At 43.8% G+C, this 23,088-nt stretch overlaps 1 protein-coding gene across 6 annotated transcripts in view; it reads right to left on the bottom strand.

Annotated features, from left to right (window-relative positions):
* The window catches only part of FAM107B (family with sequence similarity 107 member B), a gene marked incomplete at its 5' end in the record, with an annotated part of 259,485 nt that overhangs the window by 7,844 nt on the left and 228,553 nt on the right, over positions 1 to 23,088 (bottom strand). For 4 of the 6 annotated variants that reach the window (XM_079768515.1, XM_079768518.1, XM_079768519.1 and 1 more), the window contains one exon: positions 2,375 to 2,558. In XM_079768515.1, coding sequence (XP_079624641.1) covers positions 2,375 to 2,558 — 184 coding nt within the window. Of the gene's footprint in view, positions 1 to 2,374; positions 2,559 to 3,607; positions 3,880 to 21,198; positions 21,220 to 23,088 lie in introns of those variants that run through there. The other 2 variants (XM_079768520.1, XM_079768516.1) reach the window with 2 other exon arrangements.

Below are 23,088 nucleotides of genomic sequence, written 5' to 3'. Positions count from 1 at the left end.
AAACCTGCCTTTTTCTTTCTTTTGTTTAAATGTACTTCTATAGCCACACCAGGACCTTTCAAAGAAGGGGGAAAAGTAATAGGAATTTCCAGATGGCACTACATAGAAAGTGAAAGATGGTTGGGATTAATCGAGCACTTACTATATGCCATGCATTTTAATAGGTATTTATACATGCTATTATTTACTCCCATTTTTATAAGAAAGATATTTTTATCTCCTATTTTATTATATGAAGAAACAGACCTCAAGAAGGGGAACCTTGTCCAAGATCGTAAAGTCATTTCCCTCTGACTTCAAAGCCCACATCCTCTCTACCCCATGGTGCTTGAGGGAACACCAGCATTCTCCTAAATTAGTAGAGCTGGGCCTGGCTAAAGAGTCACCTGTGCAAACAAAGAAGAGAAAGCATAACCCAGAGAAAGTCAGAAGGGTATTCCATTTTCACAGAAAGTACCTGTTCTAAAAAAAATTGGCATAACAGATTCAATTGCACAAACCTATATGTTTCACAAGGATAAGACCTAGACTATTAAATTTTTGCAAAATAAATTGTAGCCTATAATTCAGAAAACAATTATGCTGCCAATTTTGGTTTTACCTTTGCCTACTCCATTTTACAGATAAGGGAAGGTAAAGACAACAGAAAACCATTTAGTTCAGAAAACCATTTAGTTTCTCTCTTTTGGAGTATATTGAACTTTCTCCCAAAACACAGACTTTCCCAGGCAGGATTGTCTCTAAATTCTGTGGCCTATTTAGGAAATTACAGAGTCCTATTTTGCTTTGCGCATGATGATAATGAATCCATTTTCTTCTTCTTCTTTTATGTGACAAACACCAGTAGAAGCTAAGCACTATCCGGAAAGGGTCAAACTTGCATTCAATTTCTAAGCATTAACCCGGCAGCACCACGCTGGTGGGCACTGGGGCTGAAAGGGAGTAAGCCACATTCCCACAACCTCGGGGGAGGATATGCTTACAGAGTTCCTAGGACAGGAGTTCTGCCCGAGGTACAGTCAGAAAAACTGATATAAAAATGATCCCTCGTTTCCTTTAAAATAATTTTTTAAAATTTTAAATTAGACCTTCCCTCTAAAACATGGCAATGCTTAACTTGGTCTGCGTATCCTTCAGTTCGATGTGTGGATGTGTGATCTATATAGTCTTGCAATTCAGATCAACCGTTTCATTCTGAAGGTGTCAAAATACTTCTAACTGAAGCTTAACAGATCTTAAATAAAGAAGATAACCTTGTGTCCTAGATAAAATACCTTTGTACTCTCCACTCTCCCAGTCTCCTGACCCTGACTAACATCACTTTAAAAGCAGAGTTCTCCAACCCAACATCCAAAATTACTTATGACACAGGAGGAACTAACAAATGGTTTATAAAGAAAATAGAAGATAAATGTTTTGCTCCTCTCCATAACAATAGTAATACAAATGATGATAGTGATAATTAAAATGTACTTAAAAACAAAGAAAGAATAAACAAAATAAGAGTGGTTTGGTTTTTGTTTTGTTTTTTTTAATTGGTTTTAGAGAGAGAGAGGCAGGGAGAGGCGGGGAGACAGAGGGAGAGAACATCTGCAACCTGGGTAGATGCCCTGACCAGGAATTGAACCCATCACCTTTTGGTGTATGGGAGGACGATGCTCCAATCAACTAAGCCATCCTGGCCAGGGCAAGAAAGAGTGTTCTTATCTACAGTCAATACTGAGGTGTTTCTAGAGCAGGGGTTGGGGAACATCCGGCTCACAGGCCGCATAAGATCCTTGAAATCATTTGGTATGGCCCTGCCAAGGCATTAGGGGTGAGTTAATTAAATGTTTGACCATATATAGCAGGCTAATTTTTAAGTTGATAATTTTGTATGGCCACGAATGATGTTATAAATATCCAAATGGCCCTTGGTAGTAAAAAGGTTCCCCATACCTGTTCTAGAGACTTCAAGCTGCTACTCACAAATGCTGAAGCAGGCAATATTTACATCTGCCTCCCACACTTTCGCATATATAAGGGGAAAATACAAAGTTTTTACAAATCTAAGAAATAGACTTTAAAATATTTCTCTTTGACTTAGGACACTCCCTTTTATCTTTAGTCTAGACCCTTCCATCCAAATTTTAAAATCCGCATCCCTATGAAAAGGGGAGACAAGACTGCAGACTTCTGAATAACACTGGTGGTGGCAGCTGTGCCTGCTGCTGGCTTCACTTTTTGGAGGGACGCTCTAGCTCAATGATGCTAGAAGGAATAAGGAATCCTCAAATATAGTTAAGAAACAAAAAAGTCTTTGAAGCCTTTGTAAACATAATTAAAATTTAGTTACCTTACCAGTCCCCTGAAACTGCTCAAGAAACTATCTTACCTTTTCTGATTCATAAGAAGTTCTCTGTGAAGATCTTGATGGTTGCGGGATGTTTTGACAGGATTGACAAGTTTCTGAGGCCTAATTAGTTCAGGATTGTCATCTTCTATATAGTCTGGCTCAGCCATGATGTTTCTTGGAATGAGATAGGAGTCCTTAAGGTCAGGATCCTCCAACGGGCTGTCTGAAACAGAAAGACAAGACTCATTGTGGTCTCTCCTGAGAAGACATCTCACACAAACGCCGTGGCCAGCGCCACTGTGCACGGTGCACACGCTGAACACGCCACCCTCCTCGGTCCACTCTACTACTTCATTCAGAAATTTCCTGAAGCTCTGTGACTGCAACTGGGGCAGCAAAGGACAGGGAAGAATGTCCACAGTGTCCTGTGCTGTCAGTGACTAAAGCAAATAATCCTCTAACCTGGCTCTGGTTAGACCTTGAATTTCAGGACACACAGGACACTTCCCACCACCACATCTATAGACCAGCTCAACCCTACAGCCCAGGAAATCCAACACCGAGGAGACTGTGTGTGCGTGTACACAGGGGGCAGGGTGACGGGAGGAGAGAACACAGGGTGTGCGTCCATGGACTCTGGCATGGTGAGGGGCACTGGGAAGATGTGTACAAAAAACAACAACAAAAAAAAGGTAAAGTTGCCATCTGCTACAGGCAGGAGTCTTGGTTTAAAAGTCATCAATGATGTTTTCCTGAATCTCTGAACGGTGTTAAGACACTGCTGTAACTCTGACGCATCCAATAAGAAATGCCGTGCTGCGTGGCAATCAACATAACCAGTGCTTTAGATACAGCGTGACCACATCTGATCCTAGCAGGAACCCCAAGAGCAGAGTTAGAACCTTCACTTTACAGACAACAAAATGGAGAAATAAAAACTAAGTAACTTGTCCATGCTAATACTGCCAGTAGTAAAGCTCGAATGAAAATGAATAAAAATGAATATTCTTTTATCTCAAAATCTACGTTCTCTCTACCAAATTATGAAGCTTAATATTTTTGTAGAAAAATATTGTGCTAATAAAGAGGACAAACATCCAAAGAATAAATAATCTCTATGGAGATTTTATGTACAACTACATAATCAAGGCTCAAAATTACCAAATGACAATACACATCTAAAAAATTACACCTAACATTCTATAAACGCTACCTGCATTGATCTTTTAAATAAGAATGCCTTCAACCTTCACCAAATGGAGAATTACAAACCTCGCACATGCTGAGTCAGTGGTCCCATCACAGTCAGCCCGACTTTGGTATGCTGGCCCTCAGAAAAATGCGATCCTCGCTTGAAAATGAAATGCACCATACACCCCTCTGTGCAGTCCCAACTGTCTTTAAAAGCTAACGGCAGTTTCATTCTAGTTAATCTTTAAACAAGAAGGCCTGCATGCTTCCATAAAAGGATCTGTCTGGTTGCTCTAAACCATGGATAATCTCCATGACCTCAAAGCAGAGCACTGCCTCCTACTGTCACTACTACAGAGGGGGAGGGGAAGCCCCGTGGACGTGTGGGGAAAGAGCATATCAGACAGAGGAACACCCCGTGCAAAGGCCATAGGAAGGAGTGCGCCTGATAGCGATGAGGCATAGCAAAGAAGCCAGTTTGTAAGGACTCTGGCCTTCAGGCTGAGGGACAATGGGGAGACACTCATTCAGGGTTTGGAGCACAGAAGTGATAAGATCTGAGTCATGTTTTTAAAAGATCACTCTAGCTACTGAGTTCACAACAGACTGAAGCAAGCAAGGAAGGAATCAGGGAGGCAGCTATTATATTAATGCAGGTGAGAGATGGTTTAGGCCAGGGTGACTATAGTGCAGGTTAGAGGACAGACCGATCACACTGTGTTTTGAAGGTAAAGCCTCTGGGATTTCCTGCAGGACTGGAGATGAAGGGGGAAAGCCAAGAGGAATCAAGGATGACTGTGTTTCTGACCTGCGCAACTAGAAGGTGAGCATTGTGGAGGTGGGCAGGCTGTGAGCAGAGCAGACAGAAGATATGATCAGGAGTTCATCTGGGACTAATTGAGTTGGAGATGTCTGCTAGATATCTTAGTGGTGACGGCGAAAAGGCAAAGGCAGTTAGTACTCAAACCCTGGGTGACTCCTTCCTGTCTTACTGACTTGACTCCAAGGTCCTCACTTTGCCTGTACCCCTCCTCTGTCCCTCCATTCCCACTATTCCCACAGGTAGAGGCAGCGCAAGATCTCCACTCCTAGTCTTTTCCGAAGGTCAGCACCAGGGTACGGACATGTCTTGAGCCTTGGAGCCACGAGATAGGTTGAGCTTTCAGTGTGCCAAAAAGGCTTCTGCCCTGCCACTATGGCTCCGTGGGTTGGGCATTGTCCTGGTGCATCAAAAAGTCACCGGTTCGATTCCTGGTCAGGGCACATGCCTGGGGTGAGGGTTTGATCTTCAGTGGGGGCATGCAGGAGGCAGCTGATCAATGTTTAGCTTTCACATTGATGTTTCTATCTCTCTCCCAGACTCTCTCTCTAAAAATCATTAAAATTATAAAAATAGGGGGGAAAGGCTTAGTTCTGAGTCTAGGGAACAAGTTCTAGCATGGGTTATTTTTGTGTGATTTCTCTTCAGATTTCGTGTTTGGTAAGTCCTGCTCCCACAGGACCAGTGTATAAGATGGGCTTCAGCCTGCCTCTGACTGGAGAGAGCAGTGGGTGGGGGCTGGAGGAGTTCTGCTGTAAAGGAAGGTGCAAACGTTTTCCTTGTTTTTAACGGGTTTGCCCTGCTTCACAACTGGAAAGGGGACATGGGAGCCCGTGGGTCTGAGTCAAGTGCGTCAGCTTTAAGCCTGCCTCTGGACCAGGCTGCATCCTTATACCCCCTCGTGCGGTAGACCACACTGGGATCCAGGAAAGGTCGTTTAGTAAGGAGGGGCTGAACTACTGGGAACAATCTTTGTCACTCTGTGCGCATATAGGAGCGGTGGTGGCTAAGGAAGGATGTAGGAGCTGGTTCTGGCCACTTCTCAGTGACTTTCCACACTAGAACCATGACCAACATATGGCAACAACCACCTTTATGACCTTGTTCAACTTCTTCCCTTTGCCAACCATGTTCCTCACGGCCATCAAGACTGGGAAATGCCATTCTGATCCTAAGGGCTTAAGGGTGGGCACACAACAGCTCCATCCCACAGATCCTATCCTCTGACGGAATGGAAACAAGCACTTCTGCTCCTGTGTCTGCACACGTCTCTGCCTTCCTCACCCAGCTCCTTTGCAGCGCTGCTCCCTCCAGCAGGGGTGCTGATCCTCTTCCTACCCATCCCTGGACTGCCACAAGCCGAATCTCACTCACCCCTTCAGAGCCAGATAAATGCCAAATCTTCCACAAAGCCTTCCCTAATTTCCCGAATGCAACGAAACACTCTGACCTCTAAACATCTATGAAATTTTCTTTGTCCCCTTTTCCTAGTATTCATTGATATCCATCTTATATTACAGAAATACATGTATACTATCTCTTCACTGCGAAGACCACATCTCATTTATATTCGCATTCCTTATTGACTGGGTCAATAAATATTAGTAACTTAAATGAACAGAGTCACAGTTAACTACCAGTAGAGGGAGCCCATGGCTTGTTGAGTCCACTGCAGCAAGTAAAGCACTGTGGAGTTGCGAGGACAAGCCTGTTTCCTCACTGAGCATCCAGTAATAGGGAAGCCTGACCAAAAAGACGAGACAGAAATGTCTGGAAGTAAACGCGCTTTGTAAGTGGTTGTTCTTATTACTACAAGAAACATCCTTCCAGAAATAAACATGAAGACATTCTTTTCATATTCACTCCTCTAGTCAAGTAACTGATTCATCAAGTAATTTATTTTTAAAGTATCAAGTCAGTGAAGAAAAACTGGTGTCCACTCAGTGTGAGAGGAAGAAAACTGGCTTGGTATCTTGGACAAAGCTTAATAACTCCCCTGACCCTCAGTCCTCCCATATATAAAAACGGGGGTGGTTGCAAGAACTGGTTGAAATGTGGATGTGAGTACTCTGTATAATCCCTGGCACATCTGGGAGGACTCAATCAATGGAAGTTACTATTAGCCAAACTATGTGACCAATGCCATATCATATTTTATTTAATAGTCTAGCAAAACCTGTACACAAAACTCCAACTTTCTAGGCCTTGGCTTTTTAAAAAACGTAAGAGTTCAACTACATGACCCACAGGCCTTCTCAATGGTAAGCTTCAATAGTTCTAAGACCTAGTTGCTCTACACACATTAAGAAACTTCTGGAAAGTGTAAAAAGGTCTATCACACCTTCAAAGTGCTACTCAGAGTTCTGAATGGTTCCAGCTAGACTGTAAGGGTGTATAGCAAGAAAACGGACAGGCCTGATGGTGAGGGTCTGTTCTGAGATGGAGGGGACCCACTCAAAGATTTTAAGTTGAATAAATAATAACACATAATTGCATTTTAGACAGACACTAAAAATATGCACTGAAAATGCTACCTGATAGAATTCTGCCTTTAAATTCTGTGAATCAACAAATGATATTACTAAACTCCACTCTCCCAGAGCCGTGGTCAGCAAACTGCGGCTCGCGAGCCACATGCGGCTCTTTGGCCCCTTGAGTGTGGCTCTTCCACAAAATACCACGGCCTGGGCGAGTCTATTTTGAAGAAGTGGCGTTAGAAGTTTAAGTTTAAAAAATTTGGCTCTCAAAAGAAATTTCAATCATTGTACTGTTGATATTTGGCTCTGTTGACTAGAGTATGCCGACCACTGTCCCAGAGGATAAGGAAATCCCATCCTTATAGATGGATTTGGGTTCTTGCTCTTCTTCTTTCTCCCCCCTAACCCCCTTCCAGAAGTTCATTCTGGGCCCAGCTCTGTGCATATCCTGGGTTATTTTGTGTGAACTGCTTTTCAGAGGTTAATAAACATTACCACAGAAAAATATCACAACTGTGCTAATAAACATTTATTGCAGCTGGATTTTTCATCATACTTTTTTGGCTCCAGTTGTTTATTTGCATATTTCTACTTCAGAAAGGTAAATTTAAAAACCTCATCCAATGAGATTTAAAGGTCAGAACTTAGAGGTTATGTTAAATTTCATGATCACCTAAATGATTTGACTTTGGATGGTGGGCACACAACGCAATATATAGATCGTGAATCAAAGAAATGTAAACTTGAAAGCTATATGACCCTGTTGACTAATGTCACTCCAAAAAATTTAATTTTTAAAAATCTAATTGTACCTATAAGGACTAACAGTTGAATGCTTTTTAAAACAATACATGAAGCATATTAATATATACATTTTTCAGGTGTACTATAACCCATCGAAGCTAAACAATTAAACTTTTGAATTCCTACAGCTACTTCTGGAAAATTTAAAGTAATTCCAAGACATTCTTTAAAACAATTTATTTCCCAGGCTGTCTCTAAGGGATTCTAGCATTCCACCGACAATATCTGAAAGATCCAAGTCACTTTTGATTGCAGGCCAGCAAACTCTAGGCCTGGGCCAACCTGGATCCCCAGCCATTTGCTCTGCACCCAGGATTCCCAGTAGGGAGGATGATGGTGAGGAGAAAAGAGAGAAAAGTGAGTTAAGGTGGTAATTTCTCCCAAAAGAGCAAAGCCTTTTGCTGACAAACTCCTGACTTGCCTGACCCCAAGGTAAACCTGAAATTCAGTTTTGGACCAGGAGACAGTGACGCCATCTAGCACCCACAGGCACTGGACAAGTGCCCACCGGGCCTTTGTGGCCACAAACCTAAACTAAGGCTCACAAATGACGCCCAACCAGAGCAAGCTATGCAAGTGCAGAAACATGACTCTTCCCTCTGCCCAGCCCCACTACTGCTGGAACTCCAAACTCGCAGTCAATTGGCTACAAATATGCTGCTGTACAAATGTCAAACAGTGAAGCTCTTGGGAAAATATCAAACTTGTTTTCTCATCAGTTTTTTTATAAAATGTGTTTTTACATAAAAGGCACATATTTTATATTTAGAAAGTGGGAAACGAGACAAACTTCAGGAAGACAGAACACATGCCAATAGCAAAGATAAGCTGGTCTGGGTGAGGTGAAACCAGTAGGTGGCGATGGCTCCACAAATAACTAGGTGTCCCTTTTCAGGACAGCCAGAGAGCAGTGAGGCCTCACCATGGACCCCAGCACTATGAGTAAAGGTACACACAGAAAGCATTAGAGAGATGACCTGGAAGAAATCCATTGTGGAGTCATTGTGTGTCCGCCCTCGATGGTGTACACAGCTTCTCCCCATCATTGAATCCTCATGACAGCTCTATGAGATAGGGTTATTAGACAGCTTCAAGAACATGGGCTCCAAATCACACTGACAAAGTTTAAATTCCAGCTTCCTCACTTACTGTACATGTGCCTTTAGCAAGTTTCCTCAGCAGTTGGAAAAAAAAAAAAGAAAAGAATGGCAGATGATTTCATAGGGTTGTTATGAAGGGCAAATAAGAAATGCATACCAAATGCAGTGTTAGAAATAGTGAACCTTCAATGACTGTCACTGGCAATAAATAACAGCAAAACCAAGAGTTGAACTCGGGTCTGTCTGATTCCCAAAGAATGCTCTTTAGCATTCCACTCTCTGGTCTGAAATAATGAGAGAGAAGAATTGGGTTTAACAGGATTATTTTCTCTATTTCTCCAAAAGATTGTAGAAGCTTTCTAACATCATAGCTTTATAACCCCAAACAGAAAACACCTTGTAGAAGAACACGTTGAAGTGAGGATAAACGTCAGGAAAGACATTTTAAGACATAACTATTAATATAAGAATGTTCATACCAGGGCTGTTCATAGTTCCTCAGATATCTCTCTCCCCACAGAAGGGCCCGTAACAGCTCCCCTGACTCATCTCAACCTAAAAGCACTCTTCACTACTTGGACATAGGAGGGGCCATCATGACGCCCCCGGTTTGGCTCCTCATTCACTGCCCAGAACCAAAAGCAGTAAAGCCCCAGAAAGAGCCTCTAGCAAAACTTCTCACATTGGAAGGGGTCAGGACGCTCCCTCTCATCCTTCAGTCCCAAAGAAGAGCAAGTATGAATATGATTTGGACCTCTCTTATCCATGAAACAAGCAAGCAAAATTCCATTTTGGAAATACACAGCATGATTCTAAAGGCTCTTCACCAGACATAGAAAATTTCATACAAGCCCTTCACCTAGAAGACAGCATAGTAACATGTTGGACTCTTCTTCCCACCCAAGTGACAGTCAAAAAGCCTCTGATTCAGATCTGTCACCTCCAACCTGGCTCCACCTTGAAGGGCTCGCCTCTGGGAAAGAAGGCTGCACACATGTATTCTGGGGCTAACACTGGGTTGGTGTCAACTGACAAACAGCAAGAGCAGCAGGAACCCAAGAAACAGGACCAAGAAACCATGGCATTTGAAGCTGAATTCCAGTGTGCTGAGACCGTATTTTGAGATAAGTGTGGTCATAAGAAGAATTTGAAACTGGAATGTTTAGAGCAAAGGAGAAAATCAGAGGACTCAGAGAGAGATGAGCTGTATGCCCAGTGGGGGAAAGGACTTGTCCAGAGCTGCAGCAGCAACAACATGTGGAGGATGCAATAAAGGAAACGCAAAAGCCCCTGGCCCGCTATATTGATGAAGATCTGGATTGGATGCTGAGAGAACAAGAAAGAGAGGGACCCCATGGCCCACTTTATCAAGAAGGAGAACAAGAAAGTGAGACCTTGCTACAGTGGCCCAGCAACTCCTCTCAACAGATTCCGCATCTGGCCTGGATATCGCTGAGATGGGTGGACAGATCCAATGGATCTGAGCAGAAGTGCACTGCCAGACCTGCCAGCAAGAAGGAGGTGGAGGAAGGTGCCCACAAGTGGAGGGCTAAGAATATGTAACTGTTCTGAGGCTATGGGAGTGGCTCTGGGTTGTGGTAGTGGACATAGAGCAGCCTACAGACAGATATCCAGCTGTAACCGTCTATGCTAATAATCAGGGCCCACACAGCCCAGAAACTTGTTGAATGCTAATTTTGACCGCTAGAAGTATTTGAGACCTGATGCTTGGACTGAGGCACCTGTAACTTCTCAGGTGTGCCAACACTGGCGGTTGTTGCTGGCTTTCAAAAGAAACACTGACTTCTCAGTGTCCCAGGGATTCCTGGTCAGGATCAGGGCACATGCCCCATTGCGGGCTCAACTGATTGGACTTTTCAGTGAGCCAAAGCAGCCCCTCCTCGGCTCATTTCTTTCCTATAACACTTCTAAAGAACCAAGGCAGCCCAGCATAGGCTCTCTCCTATTGCTTCTTCTGTCATAAGCCCTTCTTTATTTTGCTGCCCTTAGTTTTGATAAATGTACTCTCAAAATAACTCATATTGTGAAATCTTTCCTGCACAAAGACAAGAACCCACACACTAAAGGCCAACCACAGGCAGACCCACTACGGGCCTGGTCTCTTTCCAATAATATGTCCACAGGGCTGTGATCTGTGAGGCAGCCAGTGACAAAAAGCCACCATTGGATCATTAAAAAATCATGACAGAAAACAAATTCTGTGCAACGAACATTCACTGCCTAAGCAGTATGTGCTATTCGAATAACAGTCCACATTCAGGGGTTTTCCTCAGGCTCCCAGGGCTCCTGGCTTCTTAGGGTTCACTCCCCTCAGTCTCTCTCTGGAATTTGAGGCCACTGTCAATCTCCTCAAGTTAAAAGTCAGCCCTTGGACAACCCCCTATCTGTCTGCTCAAGCATCCTCCTCCCTCTTCATCTGTTGTTATTAACAGTTCTCCAGGAACAAGTCCCTGGCCTACACTCTTCCCTCTGTTTTGCCTTTGGAAGTCCCACATGCTCTAGGCCAGGGGTCGGCAAACTCATTAGTCAACAGAGCCAAATATCAACAGTACAATGATTGAAATTTCTTTTGAGAGCCAGATTTTTTTAACTTAAACTTCTTCTAACGCCACTTCTTCAAAATAGACTCGCCCAGGCCGTGGTATTTTGTGGAAGAGCCACACTCAAGGGGCCAAAGAGCCGCATGTGGCTCGCGAGCCACAGTTTGCCGACCACAGCTCTAGGCGATTCTACAGTGTGTGTGAGGTTTACCTCTCCATGAGTCTACCCATGGCCACTCCTCAAGAGCCATCTCCTGCTCACCTAGACAACAGTCTGAGTAGATCTAAGTACAATTTTACTTGATCTCTCTTCCTACCATGAATCTGTATACTTATCATGAGTCAAATTTTCATGTTGTCTCCCTTCAAGGGTGTCCCTTCAAAAGGGAAGAGACCTCGGACTGACTGAAATCACTCCCCATGGCTCTAGCACATGCCGCATACATAAGCCATACAGTAGCCACACTGTGACTAGTTGATGCAGAACTGATAGAAAGCGGGGGCCACAGACTCCTTGTGCCTTTGGATAAAATCCATGGGGGTCAGCACATATCTGGCTTCACTCCCTATTGCGTTCCCAGTGCCACGTTTGTGTCACACCGTGGGCACTCTACAAAACTGTACTGAGTGAAGGGGGCAAACATTGAAGGATTAGAGCATCCAAATGAAGTAACTCATTCCATGAAGCCTTTCCTGATTCCTCTTGAGGTTTCCTTTCTTCCTATCCCCACAGGACACTAATACTTCTCTTAGGATACTTCCATCTGCTTCCATTAAAACTAGAAATTTTTGCCCTAGCTGGTTTGACTCAGTGGATAGAGTGTTGGCCTGGGAACTGAAGGGTCCCAGGTTCAATTCTGGTCAAGGGCACATGCCTGGGTTGCGGGCTCAATCCCAGTAGGGGGCGTGCAGGAGGCAGTCGATCAACGACTCTCATCATTGATGTTTCTATCGCTCTCTCCCTCTCCCTTCCTCTCTGAAATCAATAAAAATATTTATACTAATAATAGAGGAATATGCAAATTACCCAGGATACCATCACGTCATGATGCTCAGTAGGCGGCATGCACAGCAGGAGCAGGTGGGCAGGGACTGCTATCACCAGGAGGGCCCCTGCGCAGCCCGGCCCGGAGGCCGCCCCCAGGGGAGGCATGTGCAGGACCGCTGCATGGCCCAGCCTGGGGGCGGCCCCTGGGGGAGGCACGTGCAGGCCCACCATGCAACCTGGCCCGGGGGCAGCCCCAGCGGAAGCGCATGGAGGCCTGCCCAGCACTAATGTGAGGCTGCCTGCCTGTGTCCCTGCCCAGCACTGATGTGATGCTGCGGGGGGGCGGGGCTTGACAGGTGTGAGGCCGGTAGGGTCTGGGTCTTGCCCAGTGGGGGTGGGGCCGGCTGGGTCTAGGTCTCAAGTGATTTCTCGGTGTGCACAGGTATGCGGGGACTTGACTCTAGGTCCTGTGGTGCGCCCCAGACTCCGACAGGAGGGAGATTTTCATACACAGTTTACTAATTTTCTTTCATCTCTGACACTTCTATTATAGAGAAAGGGCAAATAGCAATATTAAAATATTTCCTCTAATTCATTTTTAATGTGCACAAATTTCGTGCACCGGGTCACTAGTATTAAAAAAACAAACAAACTAGAAGTTTTGTTACCCATTACATTAAACTCACAAAGGGAAGGCCTGACTTTTACTCATTTTTTATCCCCAGGAACATCTCCGTGTGTCTTCCAAATATTGCTCGACTAAATCTGACCAGCTGATACTCAGGTCAAGAGAAGAGTTCAGATTTACAGAAGGGGCCAAAAACTGGGGCCAGGAGGAGAGTGGGGGGAGGTCAACTCATGCTTTGAACAAACTGTCCTCATTTGATCTTGAAGGAGCTCAGAATGAGTTAGACAAACAACTGCCTGCTTCTCTTGATAACAGATCAGAACAGGGAACCCAACCAAATGCCCATTTTTTTAAACCATCTGATTACGCTCCCTCTTAATAAGATGACCCAATAAAACCCTCCATAAAAGTCCATAACATTAATTGCTATGTATGAGCAATGAGTCTTTGCCACAGAAAGATAACTCAGATTGTTGTCTGATGGGAAATAAATGAGTACACAAGCTTGCATAAATATTCCCAGGAAGTAATTAGCACTTCATTAATATGCAGCTCATCAATCAGGACAAATCTCTAAGCAATTGAAATACACCAAATCCAAAATACATATGAGTTTTATAAAGTTAATAATTTGCTTTCTCTTCATTCTCTTACATTAAGAAAATCCGTATCTCCTCTCACAGACTACTCATAGATAAATTTTGCTATTTCCTTTCTGAAGAATTTGTACAAGTAACAGATTTCTTCAATAATTGATCACCTTAAACTCAATGGCCTTAAAATTGCCTTTTACTGAATAAAATACATTTACCAAATAACATTTGATAGATGACCATTAAGTGATTCAGACATTCTCTGTCTCCTGCATAAAGCAGCTTGATGAGGTCTGAAGTTCAAGGACCCTTAATTTTACCAGTGAAGAGTGTGTGGTCTAACAGCATCACCAGTGGTAGAAGGCAGTTTGTGCTCAGAGTAGCTGTTGCTTTTTAAAAGAAATACTGATCACGTGTTTGTTTTTTTATTAAAAGGAAACGAGAAAAAAACACAACACATTTTTTAAGTTGCACTAAAAAACGAAAGTTTATAAAATCCAGAAAATATGGGACTGGCACAAGAAGAGAGCTACCCTATGTGCAAGGTTCCTTTGAAGTTTTGGGACCATGCAGGAGCATGTAGATCTAAAGAGAGGTACAGTGAAGTTCCTATGACTCAGGGTTAGTGCAGGTTTGACTATAAATCAATTCAGTGTCCCCAGGATGAACAGTAGGACCACAGTCACCCCTGCTATCTGCTTTACTACTTATCCTTCAACCACTTCAATTCGCAAAAGCTCAGCTCTTCCAGAACAAGGAAAGGAAACCCAGCCAATTCTGTTGCGAGATTGACTATCTGACTTTAAAAACATATAAGGTGAAGTTTAATTGAAAATAATGAATTATTTACTCCCTTATCTGTAAAAAGAGGAGGCTGGGCCAGATGACCCCTGAGATCCCTACTAGTTCTAACATTCTGGTAATAGAGAAGAATCCGGTTTACCTGTTGTCTCCGCTATAGAGGCTGAGGAGTCAAGGGCTTCAGAGAGACCATTAGGGCCAGACAGACGTGGGAAGGGCACGCCTCTTACATTCCACACATACCTTACCTCGGCTGCCACTGCCACTCACCCTGTTCCCATGAATCACAGACTTCTCCACATGACATCTATGCTGAGTAGGTTTCTCCTAGTTATGCTCCCCAGGCGCAGCCACCCTCATTCCAAGTCCTTTTAGAAGAATCTCAACTGCTAGGCTCCGTCCACACAGGATGGGGCACGGACTAGACTTTATTAAAACCAAACTCCAATCCAGGCGGTTCCTAGATATCACAGTCACGAAGCACACATATACCATAGCTGATAAATAAAAATGAAGCACCATTTATTCTTCTTTGCATAAAATCACCTATATTAAGTATGTATTACACCATAATTAATTCAAATCTGAATCCTAAGCTTACTCTGCACTCAAGCCACAAGGCAGTCCCTAATGCTCTTCCCTTAGTCTCTCTTCATTTATCTTTGTCTTCTCTATAAATCCACACTCTTCTTTCCTACTTGCACCAAATCCCAAATACGTTAAGAGTTTTATAAGGTTAATAAGTTGTTTTCATCTTACATTTAGAAAATCAGTGTCTCTTCTCACAGACTACTCATAGAAAGATAAATTTTTGCTATTTCCTTTCTGAAGAACTTGTTGGTAGTATGTGAAAAAAGGCGTTAACGTGTACACACCCTTGATTCTGGTAATTCCACTTCTAGGAATTTACTCCGAGGAGATAATCAGAAATATACACAAAATATATGTATAAGTATATTTTATCTATGATAGTGAGAAAAATAAAGGAAACCAATAACTATCTAATAATGTAATACAATGCAGCCTAAAATTTATATTAAAATAAATAAGGAAAGATGAAATATTCACAATGTATCAAATGGGAGAAAATATCAGTTCCAAACAGTATTCCCTTTGTTTTCTACTATGTGCATCTGTGTGCACAGAAGGTACTCAAAGTGCAGTCCAAGGACCAGCTTCTAATTATCAGCACCAGCAAGGAACCCGTTAAATGCAAATGCCGAATCACTGGGGGTGGGCCCACCAATCTGTGCTTTCGTGTTTACTAAGTGCTACACAAGCTTTCAGGTAGATACTAAAATTCACCCCATTGTACAGATGGGAAAACTAAGGCCTAGAGAAGCTAGGTAACTCAGCTAAGGCTACAAAGCAGCATCATATAGCTACCTCTGGAGTCTACACTCTTAACCACTGCTCTAGTGTGTCTCTAGGTTAACTCATATAGGATTTGGAAGTGTGATCTGTGCTCTTTCCCCTAAATTGATAGTATGTTGCATCCCACCTATTGTTTTGTTTTCTTCATGATGGGGCTTTAGCACTGCTGTTACAGTTATTGACTGGGGGTGGGGATGTTTGGCACTACCACTGGTATCACCACTGACAGACCTCTCGGTGAATACCTGCTTGACATTTTTGAAGGCTATAAAAACACTAGTGGCCCAGTGCACAAAATTCGTGCACATTAAAAGGGAATTAATTAGAGGAAATATTTTAATATTGCTATTTGCCCTTTCTCTATAATAGAAGTGTCAGAGATGAAAGAAAATTAGTAAAATGTATATGAAAATCTCCCTCCTGTCAGAGTCTGGGGCTCACCACGGGACCCAGAGTCGAGTCCCTGCCCACTTGCGGCGCCTCAAAATCATGCGAGACCCAGACCCAGCTGGCCCCACCCCCATTGGGCGAGATCCAAACCCGGCCAGACCCACCCCTTCAAGCCCCGCCAGGTGGGGGGCACAGCCTGAGGTCCCCTGTCAAGCCCTGCTGGGCGGGGGCCATGGCCTGAGGTCCTCTGGCCTGGCGACGGGGCGGGGCGAGGGGCATGGCCTGAGGTCCCCTGTCAAGCCCCACTGGGCGGAGTGCGCAGCCTCAGGTCCCCTGCCCCAGCCCAGCGCCACGCAGCCTCAGGTCCCTGCTGATTGCTCGTTAAGGCTCATTACGGGAACTCAACCTCCGCTGTGGGCACAGCCATCTTGTGTTACGGAAACCCTGCCTCCGCTGTGGGCACTGCCATATTTGTGATGGTGTGATGGTCAATTTGCACATCCCCTCTTTATTAGATAGGATGTTTAGACTTATGTGAACATTAAATACTGGCCCACAGCCCTGGCCAGTATGAGTTAATGGTTAGAGCATCGGCCCATGGACCGAAGAGTCACAGGTTTGATTCCTGGTCAAGGGCATATACCTTGGTTGCAGGTTCAACCCCTGACCCAGTGGGGGCACAGTGGGCGGCAGCCAATCTATGTGTCTCTCTCACATCAATGTTTCTCTCTCTCTCCTCCCCCACTTCCTTTCCACTCTCTCTAAAAATCAGTGGAAAAAATATCCTCACTTCTTGGGTGAGGATTAAAAAAAATCAGTAAAAATAAAAATAAATACATAAATACTGGCCCACATTAGCAGAAACCTTAACGCCCACCAGTGACAGACAGCATGGAGAGCATGATACCTACTAAATATTGAAGGCCTCTCTGTTGCCAGCTAAAGTGAAGCTGCCAAGTGGCAATCCCATAAACACTCACTACAAACCATTTGGCCCACTACCTTTGAAATTATGCAACTTTTGATCAATTTCTTTTGGGGGAAGAGTCCTAAATTATTTCAAAATTTATATGTAACAATATTTCATGTTTTATATTATGCTATTTTATGTTCACAAAATTCAAATTTGCTAACAAATGCTACCAGACTTTATTCCCAAACTGCAAATTCCTGAATAAAGAGGCCTCCCTTAGCACTTTTATTACATGTTATTTTCTAAGGCGGAAACACCTCAGTCATTCATTTCAGGAAACGACAAAGGAGATGGACTGGGAAGATGGTTGATTTAGGCCGAGTCACCCCTGAGAGGAAGGAAACTACAAAGACTAGAAAAAAATTCCATCTGGGCTAGCTTTCAAAGCCCTCAAACGTGCCTGTCTTCAGAGCTGAATGATAATTCCATAAAAATTATGACCTGGCCCAACTAAGCAACCAAATAAATATTTTCAAAAGAGGAGACTATCTTCAAAAGGATTTAATGACAGAAAATTTGGAAGAAACACAGAGAAATGACAGAAAGTTTGGAAAATTGTCAACTTCCTCAAATGACAGATGAGGAAACTGAGACCATTATTACAGATGGCCTGGCTAAGTTCACAGAGAAAGTAGCAAAGCCTGGACTACAACCAGTATCTAACTCTGGTCCACACTTCACTATATCATACTGCCTCTCTCACCTCTGACTCCTATATTAAATTTTCTACATTGATTTTTCGATATTTTCTACTGACTTGTGGATTGGTGTTTTTGACATTATCACTAACACCAACCTTAACATTATCTCTTGATAAATAACTGGATGGCATCTTTGAAGATGATAATATGTTTAAATTATATTTTAATAACACCACCACATTTCTGTTTCTATAGCCTACCAAATTCCAAAAGAGTACAAAGTCATTGTGATGATTAAAAAAGAAAAAACAAAGCCCTTAAGGTTGGAAAAACTACTCATTTGCCTTTTTTTTTAACCTGAAATATTAACACTGAGCACCTACAATGTTAAAAAACAGTGACTCCTTACTAGTAGACACAGTAACTTCAGACATCCTCTTTAGACTGTCCATTTACACCTCATCCTTCTTTTATTAAAACCTATTCTTCCTCAAGCATCAGCATTCAGGGTATCCTATCCTATATAATAAAAGGCTAATATGCAAATTGACCAAACGGCGGAACGACTGGTTGCTATAACATGCACTGACCACCCGGGAGTAGACACTCAATGCAGGAGCTGCCCCCTGGTGGTCAGTGCACTCACACAGGGGGAGGTTCCACTCAGGCAGAAGCCGGGCTCACAGCTGGCAAGCACAGCGGCGGTGACGGGAGCCTCTCCCGCCTTCACGGCAGCGCTAAGGATGTCCTACTGCCGGCTTAGGCCCACTCTGTCAGTCAGACATCCTCCGAGGGCTCCTGGACTGCAGGCTGGGCTGAGGGGACCTCCCCCCCCCCCAAATGCACAAATTTCATGCACTGGGCCTCTAGTAATTGAATAATACACTACTGAAAAAGCAAAGATCACCTCTACTGACAACCGGAAAAGACAAGCCTGATTACTGACAACCAATGCCAGTACTGCCATGAAAACGTAAAGAATGCTCAGAATGAGCCCACACTACCATTACAAAAATAACTACACATCCCCCTTCTCTCACTAACAAATGTAATTGCTAATTCTTTACTAAGTGACCAATCTAACCCCAAATTTATCTCCTGCCACCTAGATAAAAATTAAGATACTTCATCACTGAATTGTGCCTGCTTCCTGAGCAAAAATCCTAACCAGGTCTGGCCCCATTTCCCTAACCCCACCTTCAAATTACCCAGCAAAAGCACCAACCCAATTAAAAATCCCAGCATTCTCCTGGTCTCCATCCACCGACTGCAGCTAAATGAACCAAACTTCAGTATGAGTACACGTGTGGTCCCAGGGGTTGCTGGCTGATGGGATTTAACACTTTTGTTGCAGTAATGTGTGGGAGAGTAGAAAGAACCTCAAATAAAAGGCCCACAAACCTATATTCAAACTTATCACTTCCCTGGCTCTGTTTTCCTTACTGCTAAAATGAGAGCCAGTAATTCTATCATCTTAGAATTTTTCATCTCAAATCTGCTATTTCTAAAATTCCAGCCATATTATGGGTCAAATAGATTTTTTTTCCTATGGAAGGACATGCTCTGTCCTCACTCAACTTCCTATTTCACTGTTAGAGTTTGTCTGGAGAATTTAATTTCTCACAAAAAGACTTTCATGCCAGAAACAATGGTTAGGTTTTTCTAAATGGTTAAAATGCTTTATAATTATAAGAATATAAATTGACTGGTATTTGATTTCTGCTTCCACAATTAAAATGGGGTATATTTCCGTCTGGGTCTTCAGAGGATTATCTGGCTCTAACTAAACCCCAGAGAATAGCTTCTTACATAGCCCAGCTACTTTTAATTAAAGTCTGTTTTTCATCTTACCTCTCTTCAGGTTACCTCATGGGCATTCTATGACCAGTGAAGAGTCAGTCTTGTTATGGAGGACACCAAAAGCAAAGTAGGAATATTAAACCAATAGCTGTCAGTAAGACCAGAAGCAAGAGTGGCCATTTGTGTACTTAGACCATCACCATGGCCCTCCAAGTGACCATCACTTGGACCCTAAAGATCTAGAGAGGAGTGAGATGTGGTCCCCGATGTCCAGAGCTCAAGCAAAGCTAGTGAAGACAAGCAAACACGATACATACAGCATGATGTGTACATCTCGAGGGTGGGAAGTCTAGGGAGGTATCAGACATCAGGTCTTCCTAAGACTGTACCTCCTTCCACCTCCAAAAGGAGGAAGGCTTTCCCTGGGAGACCATATCAGTGATGATGCTCTAGGACACATGTAAGTACAGACTAAAAGTCACTGAAGCCACAGGGGCTCATTTTTATCATCAAACACAGAATCTGGCATCATTTTAGATGTCACTGGTGACATCAGGAGCCTAGGCTCTTTTCCTCATCCTCTTCTGCCTCAGCAGCCCTGTGCACCTCCAAGAGGAAAGGCAGACTGGGAAGGCCTCCCCTCAGCAGCCTCTCTCTTTATCTTGGAGGGAAGTCACTCCCAGAAGCCTTTGGGGAACTTCTCACATCTCATTGGCCAGAACTGTGTCATGTGACCACAGCCACAAAGGAAGCTGCGAAAATGGAAATATGGCAAATCAACAGTGAAAAGGGAATAGCATGGCTGTAAGGTAGACGATCAACTCTGCCACATACACAGACTATTATGGGCTGAATGAGTGACCGCCCCGCCCCCAAATTCATACATTGAAGCCCTACCTACCAATGTGACTGTACTTGGAGGTGACTAGGGTTAGGTGAGGTCATAAGGCTGGGGTTCCATGATGAAAATACTGTCCTTTTACACGAAATCTCGCTCTCTGTCTGTCTCTCTCTGACCTGGGAGGACACAATGAGAAGGCTGCCATCTACAAGCGAGGAAGCGAGTCCTTACCAGGAACTGAATCAGCCAGCACCTTGATATTGGACTTCCTGGCCTCCAAAATTATGAGAAACAAATGTCCACTGGTTAAGCCATCCAGGCTATAGTAGTTTGTTATGGCAGCCTAACAGGCTAAGACACATACTCAATTCAACTGTCTTCAAAAGCACTTTGACCTCCTGATGGGGCTCATTGGGCCCCTGTGAGTGAAGTCACTGAGCTACTCTGGACCTCAGCTCCAAAGCTAAAAGGGAAACTATAGCAATGATAATTTCTCAGAAGTGTTTAGTCCTCACAGCATCTGTAATGAAAGCTTCAATAAGCAACAAAGACAGGAGACTTTTAATGGAAACCCTTTTAGCCTTAGCTTTTCCATCTCCACAAAACCTCCCTTTTAAACTAAGGGGATTTGGGCAAAGTTCAAATGTAAACAAATTTGTAGTGGGTGTGGGCCCCGGAAGAGGGAGTAAACTATACTGACTCTTAACTTTCTCTGCTTGAACTCTGCACATTAATTCAACTCCCTCTGGAGATTTGTCATTCTAAGATGTCAGGCCTTCGCATTTTCCCACAGGCTGTCTCCCAGTCACAGAAAAACAAAAGCAACGCACCGCCCAGCTCCTTGAGACTGTCTGCTTATCACAACCAGTTATTTTAGTCACCCTCATCTCCTAGGCACACTCAATCCAGAAACTGGATTTGATTACCCCGTGGGGCTACACCAAAGCCTTGACTACCTGTAAGTACAGTAATAGGTAGAAGAAAATGAGAATGGGGGGGGGGGGGGGGAGAATGACAGTTGGCAAACAAGGAACATAGCAAAATGAATGCTTAAAAACTCAAGCATTGCATAAGTGAGTGGATATCATCAGGTGCCACGATGTCTGAAAAGTGGGATAGCCTTTTTCCTAACTGAAATGGCAAGGAGGCTCACTGTTTAAAAAAATACTCAAGACTTCCAAAATTCATATACTTCTGGAGTAAATAGAGGCTTGAGAGAAATAATCACGAATTTTAGTGATAAGAAATAGATACCTCAGTCAGAATCCAGATCCTTTAGAAGTTGAGTGATTTCATTCACATTCATTCAAACAGGATGCTTTCAAGGACAATTTATGACTATTGCAATACTTACTATAAATGGAGTTTATGATTACTGTCTCATATTTACTTTATAGCTTCCATCTTTAAGTAAATTCTCTCTCTTAAAATAAAGCCTTAACAATCCCTCCTTCCTCCCCACGTGCAAGTATGTAGAACTCAAACCACCTACTCACTGTTGTCTACAGTCCCAATGTCCTTGGCCACCAAGGATTATTAGACTTTTGCCCCAAATAGCAACATATCCTCCATCAGGCTACTCACTCTGGAATCTCAATCAAACCTGTTACTACTTAATAATAATACTACAGTCAGATAATATTTTCCCCAAGTCTTCACACATCATCAAGCTACTTAAATCCTATAGCAGAAATACTGATTAAGTAAAAACATAGGATGGGCTGGTAACTAGTAAATGCTCTGCCCGACACCAGTTCCACATGAAATGGAGAACTCTGCTTCTCTCTCCCTGAAGTTACCCCAGCTTTAAACATTTTCATTTCTTCTGTTGCAAGAGGTTCCATTACTCAAGAACTCAGCTTACAGAATTTTCCCATCAGCTCTCACTTCTATCATAGCTCTTTTAAAAAATCTTAAGCCCTAGCTGATTTGGCTCAGTGGATAGAGCGTCAGCCTGCGGACTGAAGGGTCCTGGGTTTGATTCCCGTCAAGGGCACATGCCCAGGTTGCGGACTCGATCCCCAGTAGGGGGCGTGCAGGAGGCAGCCGATCAATGAGTCTCTCTCATCATTGATGTTACTATCTCTCCCTCTCCCTTCCTCTCTGAAATCAATAAAAATATATATTAAAAAAAAAATCTCAGGACTTCATTTTAACCGTATCTGTTTTAAAATCCACACAAACTAGTTAATGGTTCATTTAATTTTAAAAGGGCAAGAACAAATGACATATCAACACATTCCTAATGAAAACTTGTCTTTTACTTATAAAGGACCTCATTAATTGGTTCCAGAAGGACAATTATAAAATAACTAGAGGCCCGGTGCATGAAATTCATGCATGGGGGTGGGGGAGGTGTCCCCAGCCTGCACCCTCTCCAATCCGGTGGGATTGGGCCGAAACCGGCAGTCAAACATCCCTCTCACAATCGGGGACCACTGGCTCCTAACTGCTCACCTGCCTGCCAGCCTGATCACCCCTAACCACCTCTGCCTGCCAGCCTGATCACCCCTAACTGTGCTTCCCCCCCCCCCCCGCCCCCGCTGGCCTGGTCACCCCCAACTGCTCCCCTCCCCTAGCCGGCCTCGTTGCCCCTTAGTGCCCACCCCCTGCCGGTTTGGTTGCCCCCAACTGCCCCCCTCTGCCGGCCTGGTCGCCTCCTACTGCCCCCCCTGCCAGCCTGGTTGCCCCCAACTGCCCCCCCTGCTGCCTGGTTGCCCCTCACTGCTCACCTCTGCCGGCCTGGTTGCCCCTCACTGCCCCCTTCTGCC

The sequence above is a fragment of the Cnephaeus nilssonii genome (genome assembly GCF_951640355.1).
Source record: "Cnephaeus nilssonii genome assembly, chromosome: 1".
Classification (NCBI taxonomy): Eukaryota; Metazoa; Chordata; class Mammalia; order Chiroptera; family Vespertilionidae; genus Cnephaeus; species Cnephaeus nilssonii.
This window is presented reverse-complemented; position numbering and strand designations above follow the sequence as displayed.